The 25716-nt window shown below is 32.8% G+C and overlaps 1 protein-coding gene across 1 annotated transcript in view; it reads right to left on the bottom strand.

Moving 5' to 3' along the window:
* Window positions 1-4328: 4328 nt before the first annotated feature.
* MEOX2 (mesenchyme homeobox 2) overlaps window positions 4329-25716 on the bottom strand; it is a 64183-nt gene continuing 42795 nt past the window's right edge. Inside the window, exons 2-3 of the mRNA XM_069462190.1 lie at window positions 20999-21171; window positions 4329-5739 (exon numbers count right to left, since the gene is read on the bottom strand). Coding sequence (XP_069318291.1) covers window positions 5515-5739; window positions 20999-21171 — 398 coding nt within the window. The 3' untranslated portion in view covers window positions 4329-5514. The remainder of the gene's footprint in view (window positions 5740-20998; window positions 21172-25716) is intronic.

Here is a 25716-nt window from a genome sequence, read left to right as displayed (position 1 = left end):
TGAAAGGGCAGTTATTCCAAATGTTTTCTGAGATTAAGGAATATACTAACAGAAATCAATAATACAGCAAATAAAACAACAATAGGGCAGATCATTACATATAATTAGTACACAAATATTTGTAGAATGAATTGAATTCACCATTAAGCAAATATTGGTCAAGATAGCCTGAAAAAAAATTTAAAGTAAAATTATTTCCAGCAACTTCCTTGATTTACTAATTTTTTAATATCAGAATGTTATATAATTTGTAATATCAGAATGGAAAGTACTTTCCTGGATTTTTTATCAAACTAGCAAAATTAGTAACTGTGAACTTTATAATTTGATAAACATGTAATATATGACAGATAAATAATTTGATATGCAAAAAGCTCCTACCAATTCACAAGAAATACAAACATCCCAATTGAGGATGTAAGGGAGTCCTCTAATAATTTAAATTTTGTCATTAGGCTTAAGGTACATTTAAAAATTTCAAAACCAAAGTGTTCTGGAGGAAGAAGAAATGATTTTGTATTAGTTTTCCATTTCACTCTCAATATAGCAACTTAAACAATGCTTTGTAAGCACTGGAAAATTTTTAATAAATAATAGATTGCATTATCACCAGTGATTTCATAAATAACATTAATACTTACACAAGATAATTTTCTCCTTTATTGGCAGTAGAATATTCAAGAGAAGGTAGAATGAACAGGTTTTATTTTTCTTTAGAAAAACGCTGCCAGTAACAATAAAATTACCTATCCATAATGATAATTATTTTCTAATAATTGTTTTCAAAATTAATATACACTGAACATAAAAAGATCTAATATTTAATGTTTGCAACTATCCATATTACACATATGTAAAAACAGCATATATGCTTAAATAATTCTAGGATAATGTAATTATTCCTAAACCTCACGATTACTTTTTTATTTAAAGAAAATACATGTTTATCTCAGTGAATTACTTCACAAAAGGCAAAAAAACAAAGTATAACCTAAACCTGGTATTATTATATACACAAATCACTGTATCATCCCTTACAGCAAAAGGATATGACAATAATTTATATTTGAAAATTCATTCTATTTTGAGAACTGTTTCTGAAAATCATTTGTAACAAAACTAAGCAATATTTTAATGGGGCATTACTTAGCTGGCTGAATACAATTGTGATGCAACCAAAATTTTTCTGGAATTTTTCAAACTACAGTTTGAAGCTTGATTTGAATAAAAGCTAGTAAGGTGAAAAATAATACATAAAATAAAAAATATTTTTATCTTCTTAAATGTATTTTCAGTATATTTAACCATTTTATCTATCAAGATAAGAATATTATAAAAATATATACTAATAGAGAATTGCTTAGATAAAGAAAAAGCCATATTTAAATCTTGAGCCACATAGTTGCATAGGTTCTCAGAGTTTGGTGAAGCAATCTTGTTTTCTGGGGCCATTTTTGTCACTTTGTGCACTACCCCAGTAGCATTTTGTAAGAGCTGAAAGCAGAAATGTTGAGGTTTTCACAAGGACTGTTATTAAATTATCTCGGGACAGCTTTAGCCATGAGATACAAAAACATGACCAAAAAAACACTTTTATAACAGTATTTGCATACCAATCCTGCATATTCCAAATGTTTGTAAGATTTGGGACGTTTAGAATCTCAATCTAAATGCTAAATTCTCAGTGGCTCCAAATTTATTTTTAGTTCTAGATATTAAGTAGCTTTTTATTGAATGAATGTAACAAAGGAAGATAACAAGAAGATACAATTATTCACCAAATGGTTCAAAGGATAACTGTGCCAGTTAAGTATTTGTACTTGACATTTTAAACTTTGCATTTGTAATCTAAATACCACTTACCTCAGATATTAACTGAATTACTTTAACAACATTTTATTATAAAATAGGGAGTGGTATAAATGGCTTATTCTTAAAACTTACCAACCCAAGTGTATTTAGAAATTAAAATTAAAAATATTTTCTGTAAACCTTTCTAGTCACTAACTTACGATATTTTATCTTGTTATTGACTGTTTTAGCTTTATAGTTCCTCTAAACTACTGTTAAGAGGAAAATTAGCATTTGCCATCATAAATATGCCAGTAATTTTTTTAAAAGTTCTAGAAAACTAGCAGTATTGAAAATATGAAATACCTCTCTTTATAATTTACTTTGTTTTTCTATCTGCCCTCTATTCTTATCCTACTAGCCAAAGAAAACCCTTATTGAATTTCACGAGTCCTTCCCACATTTGTTTCATTGAATGGCATTCACCAGTGTATTAAAACTGTGATTGGGATTATTTTAAATATATTTAGTGTATTTTAAGAAACAAAATGGCAAACTCAGGTCTTAAGCATAGGCTCTGAAGGAAAAAATACAGACTGAGCGCAGAAGGTAAATATGGGAAGTAAGAGATAATTGGAGTCATGTTAATAATGAGTTAAAAATATGTAGATCAGCCTTTGGAAAAACTTTGCAGTGTTCATTCCTCTGAATCCTGCTTGGAAAAAAAAAAAGTCATCCTAACTGTGATTCAGTACTATTTTCAGAGAAAGGTGTTTTCATGCTATTATGAATTTCCACAAGCTACAGGATCTGAGATAGAGTTACATAAAAAGGGCATTATGTAATAAGATACCATGGCATGCCAGGATCCCAGTGTAGAATAAAAAGTAGAGTACTTTTAGATGGCACTCTGGAGTGAATTAAACCCAGATAATACATGAGAATATTTTAATTCACCTCACAGAATTTTAATTCTAAAAGGATAGTGAGATATTATATAATTAATCTATGCACCACTTTGAGGACAGGAGAATACCAAAATACTCTAAAAAGACAGCAAATTCTTCTAATGAAAACTGTTCTAGCCTGCTTGTTTATTTGTCAATGTGTTGACAATGTGCTAATGTGTCCGGCATCTTACATGGTGGATAATTTTAATCTATGATAAATGAAATGATGTCCCTTTTGGTCAGCCACATGGCCTTTCCTACCACTTTCTGTTCTCTAGAGTCAAATTTCATTTTAGGATAGCTCACAATTCTCTAAGAAAGGCATGGCCCCATGATACAACTGCCTCACATTTCCTAAACGTCATAGCTATTTAGAATCACTTTTTCCTAATTCATCTATCCTAATACATTGGAATTCTTATATTTTCCTATTTGACTTCAACCATTAGCTCTCTTTTTAGCTACTCCTAAGTGGTCCTTTTCTCTTATTTCTGGAAATTATTTTCCTGCCCAAATGAATTATCCTCCACTTTGTCCCTATTGAACTCAATTTGATTTGTATCTTCCCACTTCTACAATTTGTCAAGATGTTTTGAATTTAAATCCTATTCTGCAATAAGAAAGCCAGTCCACCCAAGTAGATGTCATCAGTACAAATATACTTTGTATTCATTCAACCAATTGATAGAAAAATCTGTTCTATGCTTGGACGACTTCAATCTGAATGGTCTATCCTCAAAATTAAGTTAGAAATATTACTAACCACTGAGATCAAGTTTATTGTACAAAGGGAATGTGATACAAATCATATAGTTATTTACTTTATTTCTTGAATATGCTCTATATAGCTCATGGTAGACTAAATTAAAATTAAGTGAATATATCATTTGTCACTCTAATCATACTAAAGTAAATGAAATCAATTAACTAATGAAGTTTATGCAAATCTTTACCAATTATTTTTCTTTATTTCTATTTCTAATTAATTGGTAGGGAGGGTATACTGCCAATGTTTCCAAGCATTTCTGGTTAAAATATGGAACAAATGAAAAATGATGTGACAAAGTTATAAAAAGGACTCAGCCATCCAATGCATGTGCAATCCTGCAGGATACACAAAACATTAAGTTAATATAATCTTCTATCAGTAATGTCCATTAGAACTGAGAATTCTGATTAGCTTGTTTGGCTTATATTTCATATCAGAGAGTCACTTTAAAACAACTATTGGATTAACTCACATATGCTATACATAACCTTTTAAATGTATGACTATTTTATTTACGCCATTGTGGTGAGTAATATTACTTTTTCTCCTGTTTTATTTTTGGTTTTAAAGCACATATAGAAATCATTTGCCGTATTCTTCAAATTAGAGAAATAGCTTACTACATACCCATCCTTAGATGCTCTTTGATCTGGAGAATTTTTTTCTGCCATAATAAAAAAATTTAAGAAATGTAAAAACTGTAATGAATCATTAATTATGATCATCTGGATTTACACAGGAGCAGATAGATTTAAGATTTTTAAGTATTTATATTAAAATCTATAAAAATTAAGGAAATCAGAGTAGGGAGACCAAAATTATTTACAAAGGATCATTTATTAAACACTTTTTATTTTTACAAAATACAAAAATTGTTTTTCTGCATGAATACATCACATATGAAAAAAATAATGTGTTTTTACTGAATTTAATTTGAAGACATTCAGAATTTTGTTTTCTTTCAACTTGAATCATTTTGCTTTGCACCTTTTTTAACACCATTGCCAATTAGGAAGAAACCTTTTCCTTGTTAATTAGATCATATCCATACAGCTAATATTTTATAGAAATAAAATCAGAATCAGACAATGTCTGTTATACAAAGCTCTTTCTGCAAGGTAACTGATTTGCCTATGATCCTAATTTTTTTCAGGCTATAAGATAAGAAGAATTGAGGAGCTAGGTAAGTTTTATAATAATGTATTAGCAGCAGTTGATAGTAAATGCAACATAAGATTTGTTTTGTCTGTGGTACAAGAATATGTCCTATCAGACTCTACTGTATTTTTCTCTACTTGAACACAAGTAAGCACACACTGATTGTCTCTGGGATGACAAAATGTATAAAAAAGACAAGAAGCTGGTCCTGGTTGTCATTGCGAATGCCTATTTTCATCAGCTAATATGAATGCATGGCTAAAATTAGTGAAGACAGGAAAATGACTTAAGGGTAATATATACAGAGTTAAAATACACTTTTTATCCACGTGAGTGATTTCAGGCACTGTGGCTGTTCAGGATAATATGTTTCATGGTTTATTCTTGGATAGCAATTTAATTTTCAGTGCAAGCAAACGCAAATACCTGCCCACTGTCATACACATGACCTCGTACATCTGGAATGTTCAAAGCAAGTTCATCTTCAGCATCTTCTCTCTGGAGGCATCTTGAATAAACGTGTTTCATAGTTTGCTCTTGATAGCAATTTAGATTTCAGTGCAAGCAAAAGCAAACACATACCTGCTCTCTGCCATACACAGGACCAAACACATCTGGAATATTCAAAGCAAGTTCACCTTCTCCATCTTCACTGTGGAAGCATCTTTAATAAGTGGCACTTAGTGTAAACTCTCTATGAATCATGAAAACCAGACTCGAGATGCCTGAATTCAATAACATTAAAAATCACTGCCATAGTCATCTCTCTGTGTAAACGATGTTTGGGTAAGACTTGCCATCACAACATTTCTTTCCTGAGAATGGAGCTGGTCCTCTCTGTGTATATCATAAGTGCGCATGCTCTGAGCTGTGGTCACTGTCGTGACTGTCTTCGTTTGCTAGAGAGTCCCCTGTTTGCTGGAGGGTGGCTGCACCAATGCCCGAAAGCTCTGATGGGAGAAGTGTTCCTTTTTTCACATTCACCAGTTCCTTCTCTCGCGCTGCAGCTCCTTGCTGTCCTCCCTTTACCCTCTTCCACTTCATTCGCCGGTTTTGGAACCAGACTTTCACCTTCAACAACAAAAAAGGAACAAACAAACAAAACAAAACAAAAATTAAAATGACATCTTTCCCCCTCTTTTTTGTCATCAGTGAAAAATAGTTTCATGAAGGAGTACACAAAGACACCCTGAGGGAGTAAATATAAAAGTAAATCAATGTTGAATTTAAATTAATCAGGTTGCATGTTCATGACAATAATTTTAAAACTTTCCGAGCTTTCATACAAAGTGCTATATTCTTATTTTATAGAATATGATATAAACAATAGAAATAGACAAGAAGAAACTCTGTCACTTAAGGTTGCTCAAAAGTATTTGGCTCTATAAAGAGTTTCTATAAAAAGTGGAGCTAACATAATATTTGTCTTGGTCAAAGTTCCTCTGCCCTATGTTCTTCTTCGACTTGACATCTAGCTGTCAATTCCTGAGCCAATTTGAAACATGCTCGGGGAGCTACTGATGAAGCTGTATCTGAGAGGCCATTCTGTGCCATTATAAACCATTGCTGCTTTCACAAACTTTTATTGGACCGTTCCACTTCAGAATGAGTCTATCTTCTTTTGAACTATTCTTTTTACTTTCTGCCTTCAGTTCTTTTATTTTACTTTGCAAATATGTCATCTGATAATATCCTAAAATTATGGTCATGATTAAAAATTCTCAACATTTGTTAAATACTAATACTGAGATTATATACTGTATCATTCACATTAGCTTTGTAGAGATGTTTTCATTTTAAAAGCTTAATTTAATTTGCCTAATGCATTTAACATATATATGGGTTATGAAACAACAAATAACAAACATGCAATAAAAGTCCATCCATTATCAGAACCAGAATAATATTGACATCATTACATCTTGCTTAGGAGGAAATCTATTCCTTTCACATTGTGTTTCTCATTATTATATATTCTTGTAAGCTAAGTGTTCGTTTTACATTGTATTTCTTTGTCTACCCCACCCAGAATGACCACAAGACTGAATTTTGTGAATCACCCCACGCTTTTACTTAAAAAAAATCAAATAAATAAAAGCTTTTTTCATAAAATGTGGCCCTGAAAATATAAACTTTAATTTCGTTTGTTTGTTGGGCTTATCAAAATGGAATGTTCTTAAACTGTAGGCTTTTTGCCCTATCCATGTTCATTCAAGAGACTGTGCTTACTCATTTTTATTATTGTATAATATCCCAAATTGTGTGAAGATACCACTATTTTTCCATTTTACTGTCATGGACAAGTGAATTACTTTCTTTTTTTTCTTTTATATATATATGTATATATATATGATGCTGCTATAAACATTCTTGCATTTCTGTTCTGATAAACATGTGACAGAACTTTTCTGGGTATATAAGCAGGAGTTGCATCAATGGGTCATAGGGTATGTGATGTTCATCGTAACCCAGTAATACAGAAGAATTGTTTACCAAAGTTATATCAGTTTAATTCCCGTATCCAATCCAGTGTGTAAGAATTGTAATTGATCCACATCTTTGCCAACATTTAAAGTTATCAATTTTTTTCCAATACAATGATTACAAATGTTCCTATAAATGTTCCACAGAGTTCCTATTTTGCATCTCCTGATTGCTAATGAAGTAAAGCATCTTTAAAATGTTATAGCCCATTTGTATTACTTTGTGTATGTGTGTGTGTGTGTGTGTGTGTGTGTGTGTGTGTGAAATGCATTTACCTATCTGGATCGCATTAAATTCCTTTTTAGTTTAAACTTTTTCTTTATAGACTTTTAAAATATGTTCTGAATGCTAACTTTGCAGTAATATGACTGCTACTATCTTCACTCAATTTATTCTGTTTCTTTTTCCTTTTCTTAGAGTATCTTTTGGTGATCAGAAACTCTTAATATTAATATATTCAAATTTTTTCCTTTTCTTAGTGTATCTTTTGGTGATCAGAAACTCTTAATATTAATATATTCAAATTTATGAATTGTTTCCTTTATGGCTAGTGCTTCTGTGTCTTCTTTAAGAAATATTGTCTCTGCTGAGGCCACTAAGATACTCTCTTGTGTCTTCTAAGAGTTTTAAAGTTTGCCTTTCAAACTGAAGTGGTTAGTCAATGAAGTATTGATTTTAGTATATAGTGCGAAGAATAGACCTAGATTTACTTTATTTCATATGGATAACAAGTTGTCCCAGGCCCATTTATTAAATAGTTCACTCTTTTTCCAGTGATCACTATTTCCACTCTGTCATAAATAATGTTTCCATATATGCACAGATTTATTGCTATACTCTGTTCTGTTCTTTGATCAATTTTTCTATACCTGTGCCCAAACCACATTATCTTAATTATTATAATTTTATAATAAGGCTTTATATCTGCTAGGGATAGTTCTGTGTATTCTTCTACATCAGCAGTATTTTGAATATTCTCTGTTTTCATTTTCAGATTGTTACAGAAACAGTCTCAATTTCTGTAAATGTTCAGTGCTAAGGAGAAAGTGAAGAGAAATATATTTAATTTCCAAAGACCTGTTTATAACAGTGGACTTCAAATCACAATGCTTCATCAAAGTTCATATAGTTTCCTCAGATGCTTTCCCAGTGAATTGTTTAAAATGAGACATCTCTCACCTCTGTATTTTCACTGGCCTCACTTTTGGGCCATAATTAAATTTGTGTATCATATATTATCCATACATATATTAACTCATTTGACAATAAAAAATAAGAAAATTTAGTTAGAAAAAAAGATTGATTAGAAACTAAAGTTGGTGAGTGTTCATGTATCATTACTATTTACTAACCAAAAGGAGGATCAGTAGTTACCTTTTATTATATACCTACTCAGGGATAGGCAGCTATATTGTAGGTGCTATTTATGCATTATTTCTAATACTAACAATTTTTCCAGATATTGGTAATATTATTCCTATTTTATAGATGAGAATGCTGAAACAAAGGTTAAGTAACTTACCAAAGATTACACAGTTGGAAAAGTGTGCTGGGATTTAAACCTGGGGTTGGGGAGGGAGGTGTTTGGTTCCAGATTCTGTTTTTTGTTTTTTTTTTTTTTTTCTTTTTGGTTCCTGTTTTATTTTAAACTCCCATTTTTAAAGCATTCAGGATAAAAAATGAAAGCAAATAAAGTATGTGAACTGCATCCTTATGATTACTATCATTCAGGTAATTCTCCTACTTGATATAATTAGGTTTGTAAATATGACACTATTTTCCTGTACTATAATTTAGGTTAATTATACTACTCAGTTTAATTACCTTTTCAAGCTTGACATTGCATGTTGCATTAGATCTATTCCACATGAGGTGGGTTCCACTTTTGGCTTCACTTCTGAGTTTTTGCATGAATTTGAGAAAATTATACTTTTCTCTGCCTCAATTTTCATATTTGTAATATTGGAATAATGAGCCTTTCAACATTCCCTATAGTAATATTTTCTCCATGGATAATTCCAGATGGAAGAAACACATAAGTCGTCATCATCACCATCATCATTATCATCATCATCATCATTGTCACCAAGAACTGAAACATTCAGTCAAAGTAATCTTGGTAGAAAAATGAGAGGAACAGATTTCTTAAAATCCATGCTTATTTCCTTTTCTAGGAGAAGGAATACAGTAATTCTATAATATCAGTAGAAAAGCTGTTACAGGCAATTTTAAATGAGAAAAATATAAGAATATGGTATTGATTTTAGAAATACTATAGCCTATTTTGTATTGTTTTCTATATCTACCACATGAAATTTCACTATTCAAATTTTTGAAATAGACTGATAAACTTCATGGCTGTCAATAATAGCTATATATGCATACATATAAATAGATACATACATACATAAATATATATGCATATAAATGCATGTATGTATATATGTATATGTGAAAGCATTTGATGATATATAGTAATTATAATGCCTTATATCTTATTTTCTTTAAGTGTTAGATTGCATATGTTAATAATGAGACCAAAAAACAGCAACAAACACATAATGAACATATAAAAATGAGAAGTAAGAATACAGAACTCCAAAAGTCAATGTGTCCAGATGTATTTTCAAATACGTTATAAAATACTGGGGTGAACTAAAATACATGCAGGAAGGTTTTTGGAGAAAAACATGTTTTTATTATCACAGTATTAGCAAAAAATCCTGAAATCTACAAAAGTAACTCCAGATTATAAATCAACATTGTCATTACAATAATAACACTGCAGTCAATTTATAAAAAATGAAACTTTTCAGTTTAATATCACTTTATCAAACCAGCCTCATTGACTGGAATGGAAAAAAAAGCTTTTCTTTCTGTTTTTGTTTGTAAGATAGTTAAATATTAATCCAAATGCCTGACACTTTATTTTTTAAGGTAAGTATTCTAATTATTTTCAGTAAGATCTACAAGCATGTTACATATAATAAGATGCAACTTTGCAGAGTGAAAATAATCTCACATTTCCTTGGTGACTAAGAGTCTTTATTTATTCGTTCATTCATACATTTAAAAATGTTTCTGAATGTCTGGTAAATCACTGGTATTGTGTTAGATCAAAGATGGGAGGGGTTGGAGTGAGGAATGCACAAATAAATAAAACATAGTCCCTGCCCGTAAGGCATTCACAGTTAAGAAAAGGGAGACATGTAAATAAAAAATACTTGTAAATAGCAGATACAGATATACTGGCTGTCTATGAGGCTTTTGGCACATACTGAGATGTGTTAACAGTTAGCTTCTTATTTTACAGAATATCCTTATATTGTTTGCTGTTCTCATTGCTGTCTTTGATAATCCTCTATTAAGAGACTCTCCCAGTGGCCCATGACATGGCATGGAACTCTATCCCTACTCTCAGTGCCCCACACTGCTATGCACCACGCAGTTACCACAGCAAATGATTTCTTTCCCTCTGGGAATCTCATGCTCTTGCTGTTGCTGGTGTCCTGTGTGCATTCTGAATTTTTTATCCTAGTAACCTAGGGTAGAACCCTAGATTCTAGGAAATTGGATCATCACATATTTTGCATGCAGTCAAAACAAATATGCCCTATCTTTGAGCAGGATGAATAAATTTGAACTTTTATTAATTTACTTGGGCTTACAATCAACTATATTTTCTGATTTACTTTTCTGGAAAGTGCTGGATAAATGAAGAGGGTTTTTTGTTTTTGGGTTTTTTTTTTTTGATATTTCCTTTTTCCAAACTTGAACTGAAGGTAAGACTCCATATAAAGTGTTTTGTTATATAGTATGATTAACAACTCAGATAAAATTAAATCCTTTATCATAAGAATCTGAATAATGAAAAATGCTCTAATTCATGAAATTAAAGTAATATGAACTAAGCCTTATATACTCTTAATATCTCTGCATGCAGATATTTTTAATAAAATCATCATAATAAAAATAAAGTATATAGTAGCCTGCTGCAGCAGTATTTCATGTTTAAAATGCTCAGTTATAAATGTTACTCTTCAGGACAACTTCATATGAAGAAGTCTCACTTTTTCTCCCGTAGTCAACAGAGTCTTTAGCATTTACATTGCCTGGATGATCAAACTACTTTTAAATAAATAGAGAAATATTTATTTCCATCTTGATTTTTTTTACTGAAGAAAGCAGCTAAGACAATTTTGTTGTGATTAATTGTGGATTATAAGTATTTGTATTATGAACTTTGAATTATATTTGGATGATATAGATCAGAATCTAAAAATCATATTTCTGCCTTTAATAAAAATACTGTAAAGGAGAATCATTGTTGCTGTTTGATAAATATCCACTTCAACTCTTTATTTAACTTATTTAGTCATTTACTTTACAGCCTTTCTTGCATAAGTTCACAATACTTGTCTACTTAGATTTCACAATAGTCACAAAAGAACACAAATGAAATATGATCTGTATTTTCACACAATTTCCTAAAATGCCTAGAGGCAAATAGGTTAGAAAGTTGAATCTATATAATGACATAGCCTGTATTTATATAATACCATAAATATCTGTCTTCTAAAGAAACAAACAACTATAACACCAAACATCTGGATGAAAACTGGAAATTTCAGTGACATAGCCAGATGTCTCTAAACATCTGGAATTTGTAGATTTAATATTCCAACTGTTTCCATTTTTATCTGGGCACGTGAAATACTGTAGACACTGTCTAACAAATATTTATTCACATCTTTAAGATGTGAAAACATGCAAAGAATAGTCGTACAAATACAATTTTCAGATTTAATCATATCCCTAAGTGATTAAATTTAGTCCTGGAAGTTGATCTAGGAAACCCAATGTGAACAGGCCCTACAAAGACTCACCCAAGTAATTCAGTGGCAAAGTCAGTAGTTGAACTGAAGAATTAGAACAAAGAATGGTTTAAGTTAAGGATAAAAAAGTGGGAAAAAGAAAGATTCTGTTCTCTCCCTGCCTGGATAGATAGATTCATATCTGATTAACAAAAGGAATTCTTCAGCTATTTCCAAAAAACTTATTGGAGCCTTTAATTTATTCTGCTGTTTCTACAGCACTGTATTGGTGTGTTGGGAGGTGCTTGTGTGTGTGTCGGAGGGTGTGAGGAGTGGGGACATGCTTCATGACTAAGGACTGAATTTCTGTTTACAGGGCTGACTTTCCCCTTTATCCTCTATTTTTGCACAATGTTTATGACCAGGGAATCATTTATCTACCTATATAATTTTTAATTCTGAAGCTTGCATTTTTTTAAGACTTCTGAATCAAGCTCATCAATTTAATCATAAAAATTACTATTTCATATGATTTTAAATAAACTGAATACACATTAGCTATTGTCAACCATGGGCAAATAACATATTGAACAAGAATTAACTCTTTTTGGGGGAAATAAATTAAATTCCCCATAACAAATTTTAATCTTATGGACACTATTACAAGCCAACCTTATGCATCTTATTTTTATTTCCAATTCTGAACCCAAAGTAACCAGTCATGTGATGAGCACAGTTGTTAAAGGACTGAGTCCTTCTAACTTGGCCTTTCAGAAATGTCATAGTAGTTATAGTTATCCCTTTTTCTATCATACCTGATGAAATTCCACTCAAATGGCCTATTTCATTAATATTAATTTACAGTGAAAATCCACTACTCCTAATTCTATTTGTTACACAAGATAAAAAAAAATAGGTACATATTTAGTTATTTTAAGTGAAATATTGTTTAATTACATCATAAATAAATGACTTCTGTAAATGGAGTAAAAATATCAAAACTAAATTGGGCATTTTCCTTTATTGCGTTTTGAAATTCCTGAATAGCAGTACTTGAAGACATGAAATTTATACATTCTGAGCCATTACTTGATACTTATACAAACTACTGAGACCAACTAGAATGACAGCCTTTGTTCTCAGTACTTTGCCTAATATCTGGGCTGATATTTAACAATAATTAGGAACATATTACCATCAATATATACTACTTTGACCAAGAGCTTGTACTCCAATCCTCTAAACAATAAGTAAAACCTAACATATATAAATATTTAGCTGATAACATAGGAATTCACCATTTTGATAAGTAAAAAAACAGTAAAATATTGGAAATTTACTAAGATTCAATCTAATTAAATTAATATTCTGATTGGTTTTGATTGTTTACTAATATTGAATCAATATTATGATTGTTTCTTGTTTAAGTTCTTTATCAGATTATTTGTAAGCCTTCACTACCTTGGTCATTCCATTTATTAAATTTAGAGACCTTCCTCTTGGATCCAAGATTATTATAAGTACTTAAAAAGACAATTGTTGGCTGGGCACGGTGGCTCACGCCTGTAATCCTAGCACTCTGGGAGGCCGAGGCAGGTGGATCGCTCAAGGTCAGGAGTTCGAGACCAGCCTGAGCAAGAGCGAGACCCCGTCTCTACTAAAAATAGAAAGAAATTATATGGACAACTAAAATATATATAGAAAAAATTAGCCGGGCATGGTGGCGCGTGCCTGTAGTCCCAGCTACTCGGGAGGCTGAGGCAGTAGGATCGCTTGAGCCCAGGAGTTTGAGGTTGCTGTGAGCTAGGCTGACGCCATGGCACTCACTCTAGCCCAGGCAATAAAGTGAGACTCTGTCTCAAAACAAAAAAAAAAAAAGACAATTGTTACTATTGTATGGATATACAATGATCCACAAAATATAGTCAATAATTTCAATAACTGGGAAAAGTTCAAAAATTAAAATATATGTCTCAATTATAAAAATTAGAAGTGATAAAGGGATTTGAAATTTAACATTTTAAATTTATTGCATCTCTGAGTTTGTCATGAGGAGTCATAGGAATATGAAGACCCATTGGTACAAAGTCCTTTATAGCTATAGTCTCTAGAAATTATTAGTTCTCTTAGGCATGAGTTTATTATTTTATAGATGTCATAGAATATATGCATATATTGTTCTATATACATATATAGACAATAGAAAATTTGTTAAAATTGATGTCAACACAAAATTGGCAGTCACTTCCCAAAGAAGCTTCTCAGTTTTAGAATTCCTTTAAATGACATGAAAAAATCAAATGTATGCAAGGATAGTGTAGAAAGGAGGACATGGAATGGTCTTTCACAGCAGAAGTTTCTTTCTTTAGCAATACACTTTAAGTGATAATCCTGTGAGGCACTGTATGGTGTGTTTCAAAATTTTATTGCTGATTTTTTGATTAAATATATATTAATATATTTGCTGCCTTATTGAAAAAATGGGAAATAAAATATGGCAAATTCTTAGACTAATGAGAAGAATTATCCTTTTTCTTTTATTATGACAATGTGGTGAATGTTTGCAATAGGAATCAGTAGAGCGAATTTCAATAATGTTTCTAAGGTAAAGGCTCATTTTTCTTTTATCCGTACACACATACAGAGACATATATATAGAGAGAGATATATGTATGTGTGTACATAGAGACGCATCTATATATCTCTACCTATATGTCTATTTATCTATCTGTATAAAGAAAGAGAGAGATAACAGCATTTTTAAAGAAATAGATTATATATTCTCAAGGCCAGTTCAATAAAGGTAGGAAGTTATTTTTTGGAGGTTTCTTCTTTTACATTATTTCAAATTTGAACATTCACATTTATAAATGGTTAGGGATTGATCAGTTGCTTATATCTCAGTCTTTTCCTTTCCATAGATAATATTTCTGAAAATTAATTTAAGAGAAAATTAAAACAATGATCTCCTCTGTATGGATCTTGCTTTATTATTGATCTTTTTTAAATTATTGGAACCTAAGGTAGTTTTGAGTCTAGCATTTAGAGCTCACCACACATTGCCAATATGTATTGCTTTATTAAAAAAACAGCATTTTCAGGATTATCTCCTTTCATTTTAAATTAAGATCCCCTACTATTAATATTACCACCATCAATTCCTCCATCCTATGCTACCTCTATTTTTCTAGTTGGAGTCAAATCATGTTTAATCTTTCAAAATAGCTGGCACACCATGAGGTAAACAAAGCAAACATCTTACTGTTACTCTAGGTGACTATGAAATACTGCTCTAAAGAAATGAAGAAATATTTTTAAATCACTGGCTACCCAGGCAGTCTTGGATTAACTTGAACAGACAATATGTTTGGTCATGGAGACATGAGTTATTAGCTAAAAAACTAACTGTGTTCATATAAATGTATAGAAGTAAACCTGTGAAGCAGAAAGATTATGCAAAAATGTCAAGCATAAGGAAAAAAAACTCTTTACTTGGCACATAAAAAATTATCCTTAATAGTCATCCAAAAAATTGGTGGCCATTTTGAAAATACTTGGCATTGGGCCATGTAATGATTTATGAGTAGCAAACAAAACATAATCCCTCTCATTTCCACTAATGGCATATGATCCAACTAGGTGGGATTTTCCATTTATCTTGGCAGAGGTGTCATGAATTGAGTCTGTTTATTCCGGTAATCTTAGTTAGTTTACAAGTCTGCAGCTTTGCAACTTTGATTAGCTCTGTGAAAAAGACTTTGTGAAGTGAAAGGATCTCCCATTCTTTCTATATTTGGCAGACCTAACTCTATAAAAATGTCCATTTTGCCAATCCTTTTATATTGTCATGCAGCTGCTTTCTGTCATCTTCCAACTGTGGGATATTAAAAATCTGCTGGGAGCTTCCTCCAAGTTTATCTGAATGGAAGAAAAAGCCAGAAAAAGCTTGTCCAACTTAAAAATACCTTAGGACAAGGGAGTTTTTAGAAATACTGACTCTTCAAAATATTCTAAAAAAGGTGACCTTCTGATTGAAGATGATGAGCTGCTAATTTTGAAGGCTATATGAGAATGTGTTGCAAACTGGAAACGGAAAGTGAGAAACTGGAAGATCACTAGAGTGATCTGTAACTGTTCCCCAAAACAGCATTACATAATTAAAATATTTGAAGTTCGACTTTGTTTTAGGGTCTCCATTTTTATTTAGCATAGAATAATTTTCTTTAGTAATTATCTGCTAACATGGAATTACTTTGCAAAATGAGTGTCTTTTTTTCTTCATCATCTTTGGCCAGATGAAGTTCAGGGAGAATTTAGATTATTCTTCAGGTAGAAATTTGAAAATTTAAGTCCTGAGAGATATTTAAGGATTTAGCATATCTTATGCTTTTCTGAAAGGAAGACTACTCATTATTGCACATCTTTATAAGGACATATATGTAACCCATAATAAAATGTGTGTTACGTATTATGATCAGTGATATGAATAAGGTTGGGGTAGCTACAAATAACATATCAGTTGTAGGCATGCATGTTTTTTAGGCAAACATGTAAAATGTCCAGATGGATGTAAATCTAAGACTAGTTGATTATAAAGTAAGTTTAATTTAGGAGAAAGTTATTTCTCTAAAACAATTCTGCTGTAGATCTAGATGAGTTAGTATTTCCTTTTTCTTCTTTACATGATATACACAGGAGTTCTATCTCCATCTGAATCTCAAAAAACTTTGACAAAGTTAAGAAAAAATATTTAAGATTTAGTGAATTCTGTTAAAGCTAAAGAAAACAGAACAATATGAAGTTAGATATAACATTCTTTGATGTACACGTTTAAGTTATTTTCCTAGAATCTCATGCTATTTTAAAGTATAGAAAAGGTAAGTGTTGAAGAATGGAAATGAAGAGAGTGCATATCTACAATTAGAATATTTTACATGTGGAAATCCTACAAAAGGTGTTATTTAAGAATATGTAGGATCAAGATATAGATTACATAGATAAGCATTTATGACATTAATGTACAATTAAAGTAATGGAATAGCTGTACTATGGGCTAAATATTTGTGTCTCTGCAAAATTCCTGTGTTGAAATCTTACCATCAAGGTCTGCAGCCCCCAACCTCCAGGCCGCAGCATGGTACCTATCTGTGGCCTGTTAGGAAAACAGGGTGAGCATCACTGCCTGAGCTCTGCCTCCCGCTGACAAACCCCCCGCCACACACACACACACACACACACACACACACACGCTCACTGTTCGTGGAAAAATTGTCTTCCATGAAACCAGTCCCTAGTGCCAAAAGGGTTTGGGATCACTGCTCAAGGGGATGGCGTTAAGAAGTAGGACTTTTGAAAAGTGATAAGACCATAAGGTAAAATCTCTCATTATTGGGATTAGTGCCTTGACAAAAGAGACCCTAAAGAACTAGCTAGCTTCTTCAACCGTGTGAGGTTAGAGTGAGAAGATGCAAGTCTATGAAGAAGTTGGCCCTCACCAGACACCAAGTGTGCCAGTGCCTTGATCTTGGACTTGCCATCTTCCAGGACTGTGAGAAATCTATTTCTGTTGTTCATAAGCCACCCAGTTTGTGGTGTCTGTTATAGCAGCCCCAGTGGATTAAGAAAAGGTATATTCCAATTTAGAGAAAAATGGAGTAAAATGTATACGGGGTTTAACTTTCTGTCAATAACTTTAGAAGCCCAACTGCTAGAAACAAAATTGAATATACTGCACTAAGACAAAAGCCCTGGCATTTTGGAGGAATATGCCTTCTGACCTTCAAGAATAGCAAAATTGATGATTGAGAGTATATAATATATTTTTCTGATAAATTCAGCACAGTAAAATTCTGCCCAGAAAATAAAAATTTAAGACACTTAAGTATTTGATTCCTAATTCTTTGTGTGCTGATGCTTAATTCAAGATACTTAATTTAGGATACTATATGTGCACAAAAGTGTTAGATTAAAATTTATGCTTAGCATAAGCAGAAACATTCTCCCATACAATCCTGTCATCCCTCTCTTATGACATTCAACAGTCATCACAATTGTTAATACTTGTTCAATTTTTACCTCTTCTGTGAGTTCTAGCAGTTACTTCTCTAGCCTGTTTTGACAAGATTTTATTTTCAGCAGCTAGCTCAACAAATATTTGTTACGAAATAATTAATCTGGCATGCTTTGCATAGCAAAGGTTTTTCCCTTCTGGGTGATAGTTGTGTTTTATAGTTTATGCTAAAAATTCTTTCATATTCATTATGACATATAAATCTGAGTATAAGAAAGAGCAGGTAGTTTTATCCATTTTATGTCTTGGGGATATCACTATTTGCCTAAGAATATACAATTCCAATTGCAAATATTTGACTTTGATTCAAATTTTTTTTATAACAATTCGATTTTTTCTGACTAACCCATAGTAGCCCTCTAAAGACTTAGTTTTGATTAGAAATTTAAATTACATACACATACATCCCCTTTTTATATTAACTTGAAAAACTGCAAATAGAGATTTATGTAATAAAAATAATCTTGTGCACAATATCAAATTTTCAATTCTTTGATAACCCACAATATCAAATATCAAATTTTCAATTCTTTGATGACCTAATGATCGCTGAAGGTTTTGTTGTTGTTGTTATTTTATTCCCCTGTGATGCTGTGCTTATATTATTTCAGGGATAACTTCTGATGAGGTGGTCTCCTCCTACATTGACACTAAGCTTGGTCATATGACTTGCTTTGGACAAAGGGACATTAGCATATATGATGTAAGAGACTTGAAAAGCCCTTGCACACTGGAGTTTTCCCTCTCAATGCTCCTGGGAATCCTTCTACCACCTCTTGAAGAATACCAGGCTAGCCTATAAGAAGATTTCAGCACATGCAGCAGCAACTAGCTGCCCAAGCTGAGGCCCAACCAGCTCTTAGTCAACCCACCAGCTGACTGCAGCTCCATGAGGGATCTATGTAAGGCCAGCAGTAGAACTGTCCAACTAAGCCCAGTCCAAATCTCTCACCTACAAAATTGTGAGCAAACGAGCAAGTAAAACATTGCTCATTGTTTTAAGCCACTAAGATTTGGAGTGGTTTGTTATATAGCAAATGCTAACTAAAAAAAAATTTTAAAAAGATCTTAAAAAATTATTGAAATAGTGTGTATGTGTATGTATGTGTGTGTGTGTATATATATATATATATAATTTTTGCATGTAATTCTTTCTCAAACATGTCAAGTCAGTTAGAAAGAAAAAAAAATATCCAAAATTACTAAAAATTTCCAAACCAGATTTACAAAACTTCTTCAGAAATGAAATTATTTTTAAACAAAAGTGAAATCCCTATTTTATGACCAAATGGTAAGAGAGAACCATAGACCATACCCAGACTAGCAAGTACAGAATCATGACTTTGCTCTTGGCTGAGCAAATCATTTCCATGGATTGGAAACAAACCCTAGTTTCTTATTTCCTTTATGTGCTATATAAATACAGTTGCATTGCCTGCAGTTCACTATCTCTATATAAAGACATTAATGTGTAATCCCCCCCATACATACACACACTACTTTTTTCCTGTTCCCTGTTAAAAAATATATAAAAATAAAACAGATGTCTGATGATGTAGATTTTGGATCCTGCTTTCTAGCATGCAAAATGTACCTTACAGAAGGAATTTTGTATGTGAAGTTCAAGAAAAGGAAAATGTTGTGCTCCATAACTTGGTACTAGTCATAATATTTAATAAAATATAAACTGCCAATAAATAAAACCACATAAAAGTGTTCCTCTGTATGTTTCTACTACCCAGAAATAACCTACCAAAGCTGACATGTAAAAATTATCAGAAGAAAAGCAGATGATTTAAGAAATTGAATAAAACAACTTGCTGTCCTAAGACATGTATTCATTTGTCCACACCCTGTTGATATTTCTTTGGTTCCAATGGGATCCCTGGAGGAGGTACATACAGTGAAAGAGGAAATGAGACTCTAGCCCTAAGAGTGCCAATCATAACTGCACTGTCCATAAAGATGTTTGCATTTGCCTTTCAGGAATGTTTTTGTAAAGATTAGCAACTGTTAACCAGCAGTTGGCTACATTCTCCTAGGGCAATTCAGAATCTATACTAGGAGTACACTGGGAGCACTACTGGAGCAAATCATTTGTCATCCAAATAAAATACAAGAAAGGGACCTAAAAAGCAATTAATTTTGAAATGTTATTTAGGTCTCATTAATTGGGATCCATAGAACATTAATAATGTCAAAGTCTTCTCTGAGTGGGTATCAAAATTTAGAAATACTGGGCAAAGCGGCAGAGACATTTATCAATGATCTATATGTGTCCTTGCCTTTCATCATTTCCCAGCCTTCTTGAACCTAAGTTGCACCATTTGACTAAATGGAAGCGACATGGGTCATTTCCAGGTGAAAACATTTAAAGATCAGTGCGTGAACTTCAAATTCTTTCTTACCCCCTGTAGTTACCAAGGACACCACATGTTGAGATGCCAGAGAGTCAGATAGGATCTGTGAGTGATTATTGGGAATGCTGGACTGGCAGAGTTAGTATGAAAAGTGAACAAATAATAAACATTTTTGTGTTACTCCATTGAAGTTTGAAGGCTAATGTATGACTGTAACATATAACATACCTTTTTCTGAACAATACAGGAAACTAATCTGGGATCACCAACTTTCATTAAGCCAAATAAGATTTTAAAATATAGACACAAAAAATTTCTCACCACATGCCATCATCATGTAAAAGAAATCATATTTTAAAATTAAAAAATACAGTAAGATCATATTCTCAGAATAAAATTTCTTTCTTGAATTCTTTTTAAACATCACTATACTATCCTTAATTTTGTCATTTAGCCGGCAAAAACTTTGTCATGTAATGGTACACCTGTCTTCCAACTGGTATTCAAAAACACCAGATTTCTAGCCATTTCAAAAATGGTAAAAGAAGATTGTTGTCCTAAAGCAATTAAAAAGATCATGTAATGACAACGTCCAGCTTTACCTGTCTTTCAGTGAGATCCAGATTCACTGCTATCTCATATCGCCTCAGTCTGGTCAGATAATTATGATGGGCAAATTCTGCTTCAAGTTCTCTGATTTGCTCTTTAGTAAAAGCTGTCCTTTCCTTCCTGGGTTTACTGTTGACTTCTGACTTATAATTTCCTTCTTGGGAGTCTGAAAAAAAAAAGTAAGAGAGGATTAGTATTCATTCATTCAAATACATGCAATCATATCATTCATAGTTAATGAGTAATTATTTTTTTCCAGGTACTGTACCAGATACCGAACAAACAGACACCAAAGACAAGATTGATCTCACCTCAACAGGGTAAGATACATTTCTTATTTTCCCATTTTCCGTTAAGTAACTCACAGTCTAATTGGGAACGTGTCTAATTTTCTTCTTATAAAATATGAACAAAAATTTTAATTGCTGATAACATGATATTAAGATAAACCAAAACCTTTCTAAAAAAATTTTAGATATGAAATATGAAATTTTGTCTAATAAGTTGTTTCACAGCTATAATTGAAGTGCAAGTATGATTGAACAGAATAATCCAAAAAAAATGTGGCAACTTAGGGTATGAATATTTGAGAAATACAAAAGTTTAGCAACTGGACTGAGATATTCAAAAGCATGGTGTATTTATTGGCCTTTTTATTTTTATTCAAGTATAATCTCCTTGAGGACAATAGCAATGTTCTTCTTTTATTTTAGATTATCTTAATCCAACATGGAATCTATAAAGAAATCGTGTTCATATGACTTAAAATATGAACAGTGTTTTAAAATGTGTTTTTCATTTTACATAGGATAAACCTAAAACGCATAACACATAACATCACCTATGCACAACACCAAATCTTACAGTGCAGTGTGGAAATACCAATAATAATTTGGAGCATATCATTCCATCTGTCTTCTTGAGGATTCAAGATATAATTAACATATAATATTTCATTTATCCTCATAATATCTCTAAAATGTAGGTTAGAAGACATTCTTAATATGCTGAAAAACAGAATGTGCATCAATAATGGAAAAAAAAAATCCATGTACACAAGAGTAATCATACAGAGATCTAGTAATTCATGTCAAATTAATCGGTGAAATATCAACATCATCAAGATAAAGGGGCATGTTGGTGATCTCCTAAAAATTATATCTGTTCTTTAACCATTTTGGAACATGTACACACAAGCTGTGACATCTTTACAACGTGGGAGTATGAATAACTCTTCCGTGAGCCCATATGACAGACGTGATGCAGGAAAAATGATCATTAACCAAGGTTACAACGAGTGACATTTTAATCATTTTTTTCACTGAAAAATTTAATATGGTTTGGCTTACAAAACATCTTTTTATATTGATTTTTCATCCAATGATGCTTATAAGTGCCGAGTACCAAAAATGTATTTTTTAATTGTTTTTTTTCTGCCTGGGGGAAGTCTGACTGAAGTAAAGAGGGCCCTGAATAGTGGAAATCCACTAGACAAGGCACTTTAACGTAAACACTTTTGTTTTGATTCTTACCAGAATCTAAATGGGCCAGATGTCAAGTTTTTTAGGCCTAGCAGCAGCAGCAGCATCAGGAGCAGCAGGAGCAATAGGTTTGCATCAACACCTTTGGCACACTGGCCATTACTATTCCTCTGATGGATCACCAAGTATGCTTCAATGACGGGTGCACTGGCACTGCCTAAAATTCTTCATTATTCACTGACCACATTTCTGGGCTTGTCACTTATTCCCATGGTGACATGCCCTCCCCACCTTGGCAAGACAGGTGGGGTTTTACCCAGCACAAAAGTGGCTTGTGATATGTCACGCACAGGTTGATTGCTCTTTACTGAAAGCCGCTGGGACAAGGTGAGTTATGTAATAGATGATGTGTGAGCTCTCAGGTAGGCCATGAGCACACAATGCCAACTCACCTGGCTCTCAGTGGAAACCGCAGTCCATCATCCACTTGTTTTTAGCTACAGACTTGCCAACATCCACATCGTTGGAGCATTTAGCTATTCTGGCTTTGTGTGAGAAAAACTTCCAAATGATTGATTTTTTTTTTTTTTTAACTTTTCCATGGGGTGTTCTCACAGCCTGCAAACTCAGTCACAGTGCGGAATATTCAGATAACAAGTCTCTCCCACAAGCATCCCTGTTCTCACGTGCATTGAAAGAATTTTTGCCAATTTGGAACCAGGCTCTGCCTGAAATCTGTGGCTGATTATTCTTTATGTGGGGACAATGCTCTTTTCCCTTCAGTCAAGCAACTCTGGAAACTGACAGTAAATCCGGAGCATTTTTTCTCATGAGCAATTCAATTTGAATGATTCATGGTTAGTTAGTACATTCCCTTATGTAAGCATGAATGAATGAACTCACATTGAGGAAAGCCTATTAACTTGTATTTATTTTAGTTTCTTTGAAACTGATCTTTTTTAACTTTTGCAGTATTCAAAAGTACTTCATAAATACCACACATACACAGAAACAAACATACAAAACATGGGCCAATGCGTGGAAGGACAGTCAAGTGTAATGGATCTATAAACACGCCCATTGTAACTAGAAATATACAACAGGAGGTTTATACATCCAGTGACTGAATTTAAACAAAAATCTGGCTGTAACTCAACTTTGAAATCCAAAGACAATTTACTGAATGCCTGAATTCCAAACCAAAATTGCTCACGAAGTGAAATCCAGTGACTTAAATGAAGTGAGTTGTGCACACTTACATTTACAGCAGTCACAGACAGAACCATTCAATTGTAATTAAATTACATTAAATTATATGACAAAGACTAGGTGTGTGTTTCTCGATTCCATCACCTACGAGACAGAATGATAATGCAGTTGAGGCAGCACCCATGTCCATTAATCCAGCCATTGCTTTTATCCTTGTGTATGGGATTCTGTTGTGGTTTTCATCCAAAATACTCTCACTCTCTTTTATTAAAAACATACTTTTTGGAATTACATTTCTGGACCTGTATTTCCTATAATCTTGGGATTTTTAAATTTTTCTTTACTTTCTCTCTCTCTCTTTTTTTTTTTTTTTTTTTTTTTTTTTACAGTTTCCAAAGTCTATCACAGGCTTTACTACTATCGCTAGACTTGCTATTCTTTGGTGGAAAATGGGTGGAAAACTTGGGCGTAGTTTTGGCAAGTTTCACATCAGTTTCCATCTGTTTCCCAGCTATTTCAATTGGAGGCAGAACTCTCTCCGTTTTCTTCAACCTCCCATATCCAATGCCAAACGGTAGGTGTTGAGGGGGGAATCTGGACACTGCCTTTCTTTCTTCCCTACAACCACAAACAAAATATCACCATCTGTTGAGTATATTCCAACGTAAAACACTACAATTGTTATTTTTCGTCTCAGATACTTTAATGCACCTGTGAGTGCACCATCACACTCTCTCACCGCTTGGAGGAAATGTTGACTTATGTGTTCAGGTAGAGCTGGCAGTCGCGGTTCCCTAACCTTTTGCTCCCTGGGACTACGCTAATGGAAGAAGTCTGCAATACTTCCGTGGAGGATAAGAATCGCTCTCAAAGGATCATTTCTGTCTCGCATTTAGAACTTCTCCACATGTGACTTTTTATTTCCCCCAGTGCAAGAGAATGCCAAAAGATAATAACGTTTTATTGAAGACAAGTAATGCGAGGGCTTGGTCGGTTCACTAGTGGCACAGAATGCTCTTTAGCAGAAGGGAAATAATATAGCATGATTAAGTATATTTTTGGTTACTCTGGGTAAACTTATTAACTTGTTTGAATGAAGAACATAATTTACCTATGTCTGTAAAATATCAAAATGGAATGGAATGTCTGTATAGCTTGGAATAAAATGAATTCTTAGTTCATATTCAGAAGTAAGAATGAATACTAAGCCTCAGAATATTGATGCAATTTCTTACGTCAGTATTTTGTAAGCCATTGAAAATGAGAGATATTCTGTTATTTATTAACAAAGCTGCAAAAGTCTATAGGTATAGGAAGCTAATAATCATCTTTACATAGACGTAGGGATTGTGGATGGAGGCAGGTAAATTTATAGAATAATCTTAGTGATGGTAGTAATTTTCACATTTAAATGGGAAATTGCCTTCCATATGGGCATTTATCCAACTTGCTACTCTAGTTTCTTAATGAGTGGGCATTTCAGCTTTTCCATTTTTTTTTCAAAGTAAACAACCATCCCTGGGGGTTCTTAAATCCTTTTGCCAATCCACTCTCCAGATTTGAGAACCACAGTTATAATGAGCTACTATTACTAATGAATGTGTCTATTGTTACACTGAGGGGGGTGTGTTCTGGAAAAAATAGGAGTGAAAACCACAATTCTAGATGTAGAATAGGATAGCACTGAAAACACCCATAATATCTTGTACTTTTAACTTGAAAAAATAAATAGCTATGATAACAGTTTCTCTTATAAAGCAAACTCAAATTTCACATACCAAAAACAGAAGGAATTTATATGGATTTTTGAGTATAATTATTATGATAATAGTTGTCTTCAAAATGCAAAAATCATTCTACCCACTGGACTAGTGATTGTCAATTGGTAGATGTGCTCTTTCCCACCGTCTGTCCTCCCTGTTCACCACCCCCTGGCATATTCATGGGATTGTCTAATATGCTTTCAGGGATGAAACCAGTCGGATAAACCCCAACTTAGTGAAACTGAAGATAGGTTAGTT

The sequence above is a fragment of the Eulemur rufifrons genome, chromosome 29, assembly GCF_041146395.1.
Source record: "Eulemur rufifrons isolate Redbay chromosome 29, OSU_ERuf_1, whole genome shotgun sequence".
Classification (NCBI taxonomy): domain Eukaryota; kingdom Metazoa; phylum Chordata; class Mammalia; order Primates; family Lemuridae; genus Eulemur; species Eulemur rufifrons.
Note: the sequence above shows the minus strand (reverse complement) of the source record. Positions and strands in the feature narration are given on the sequence as shown.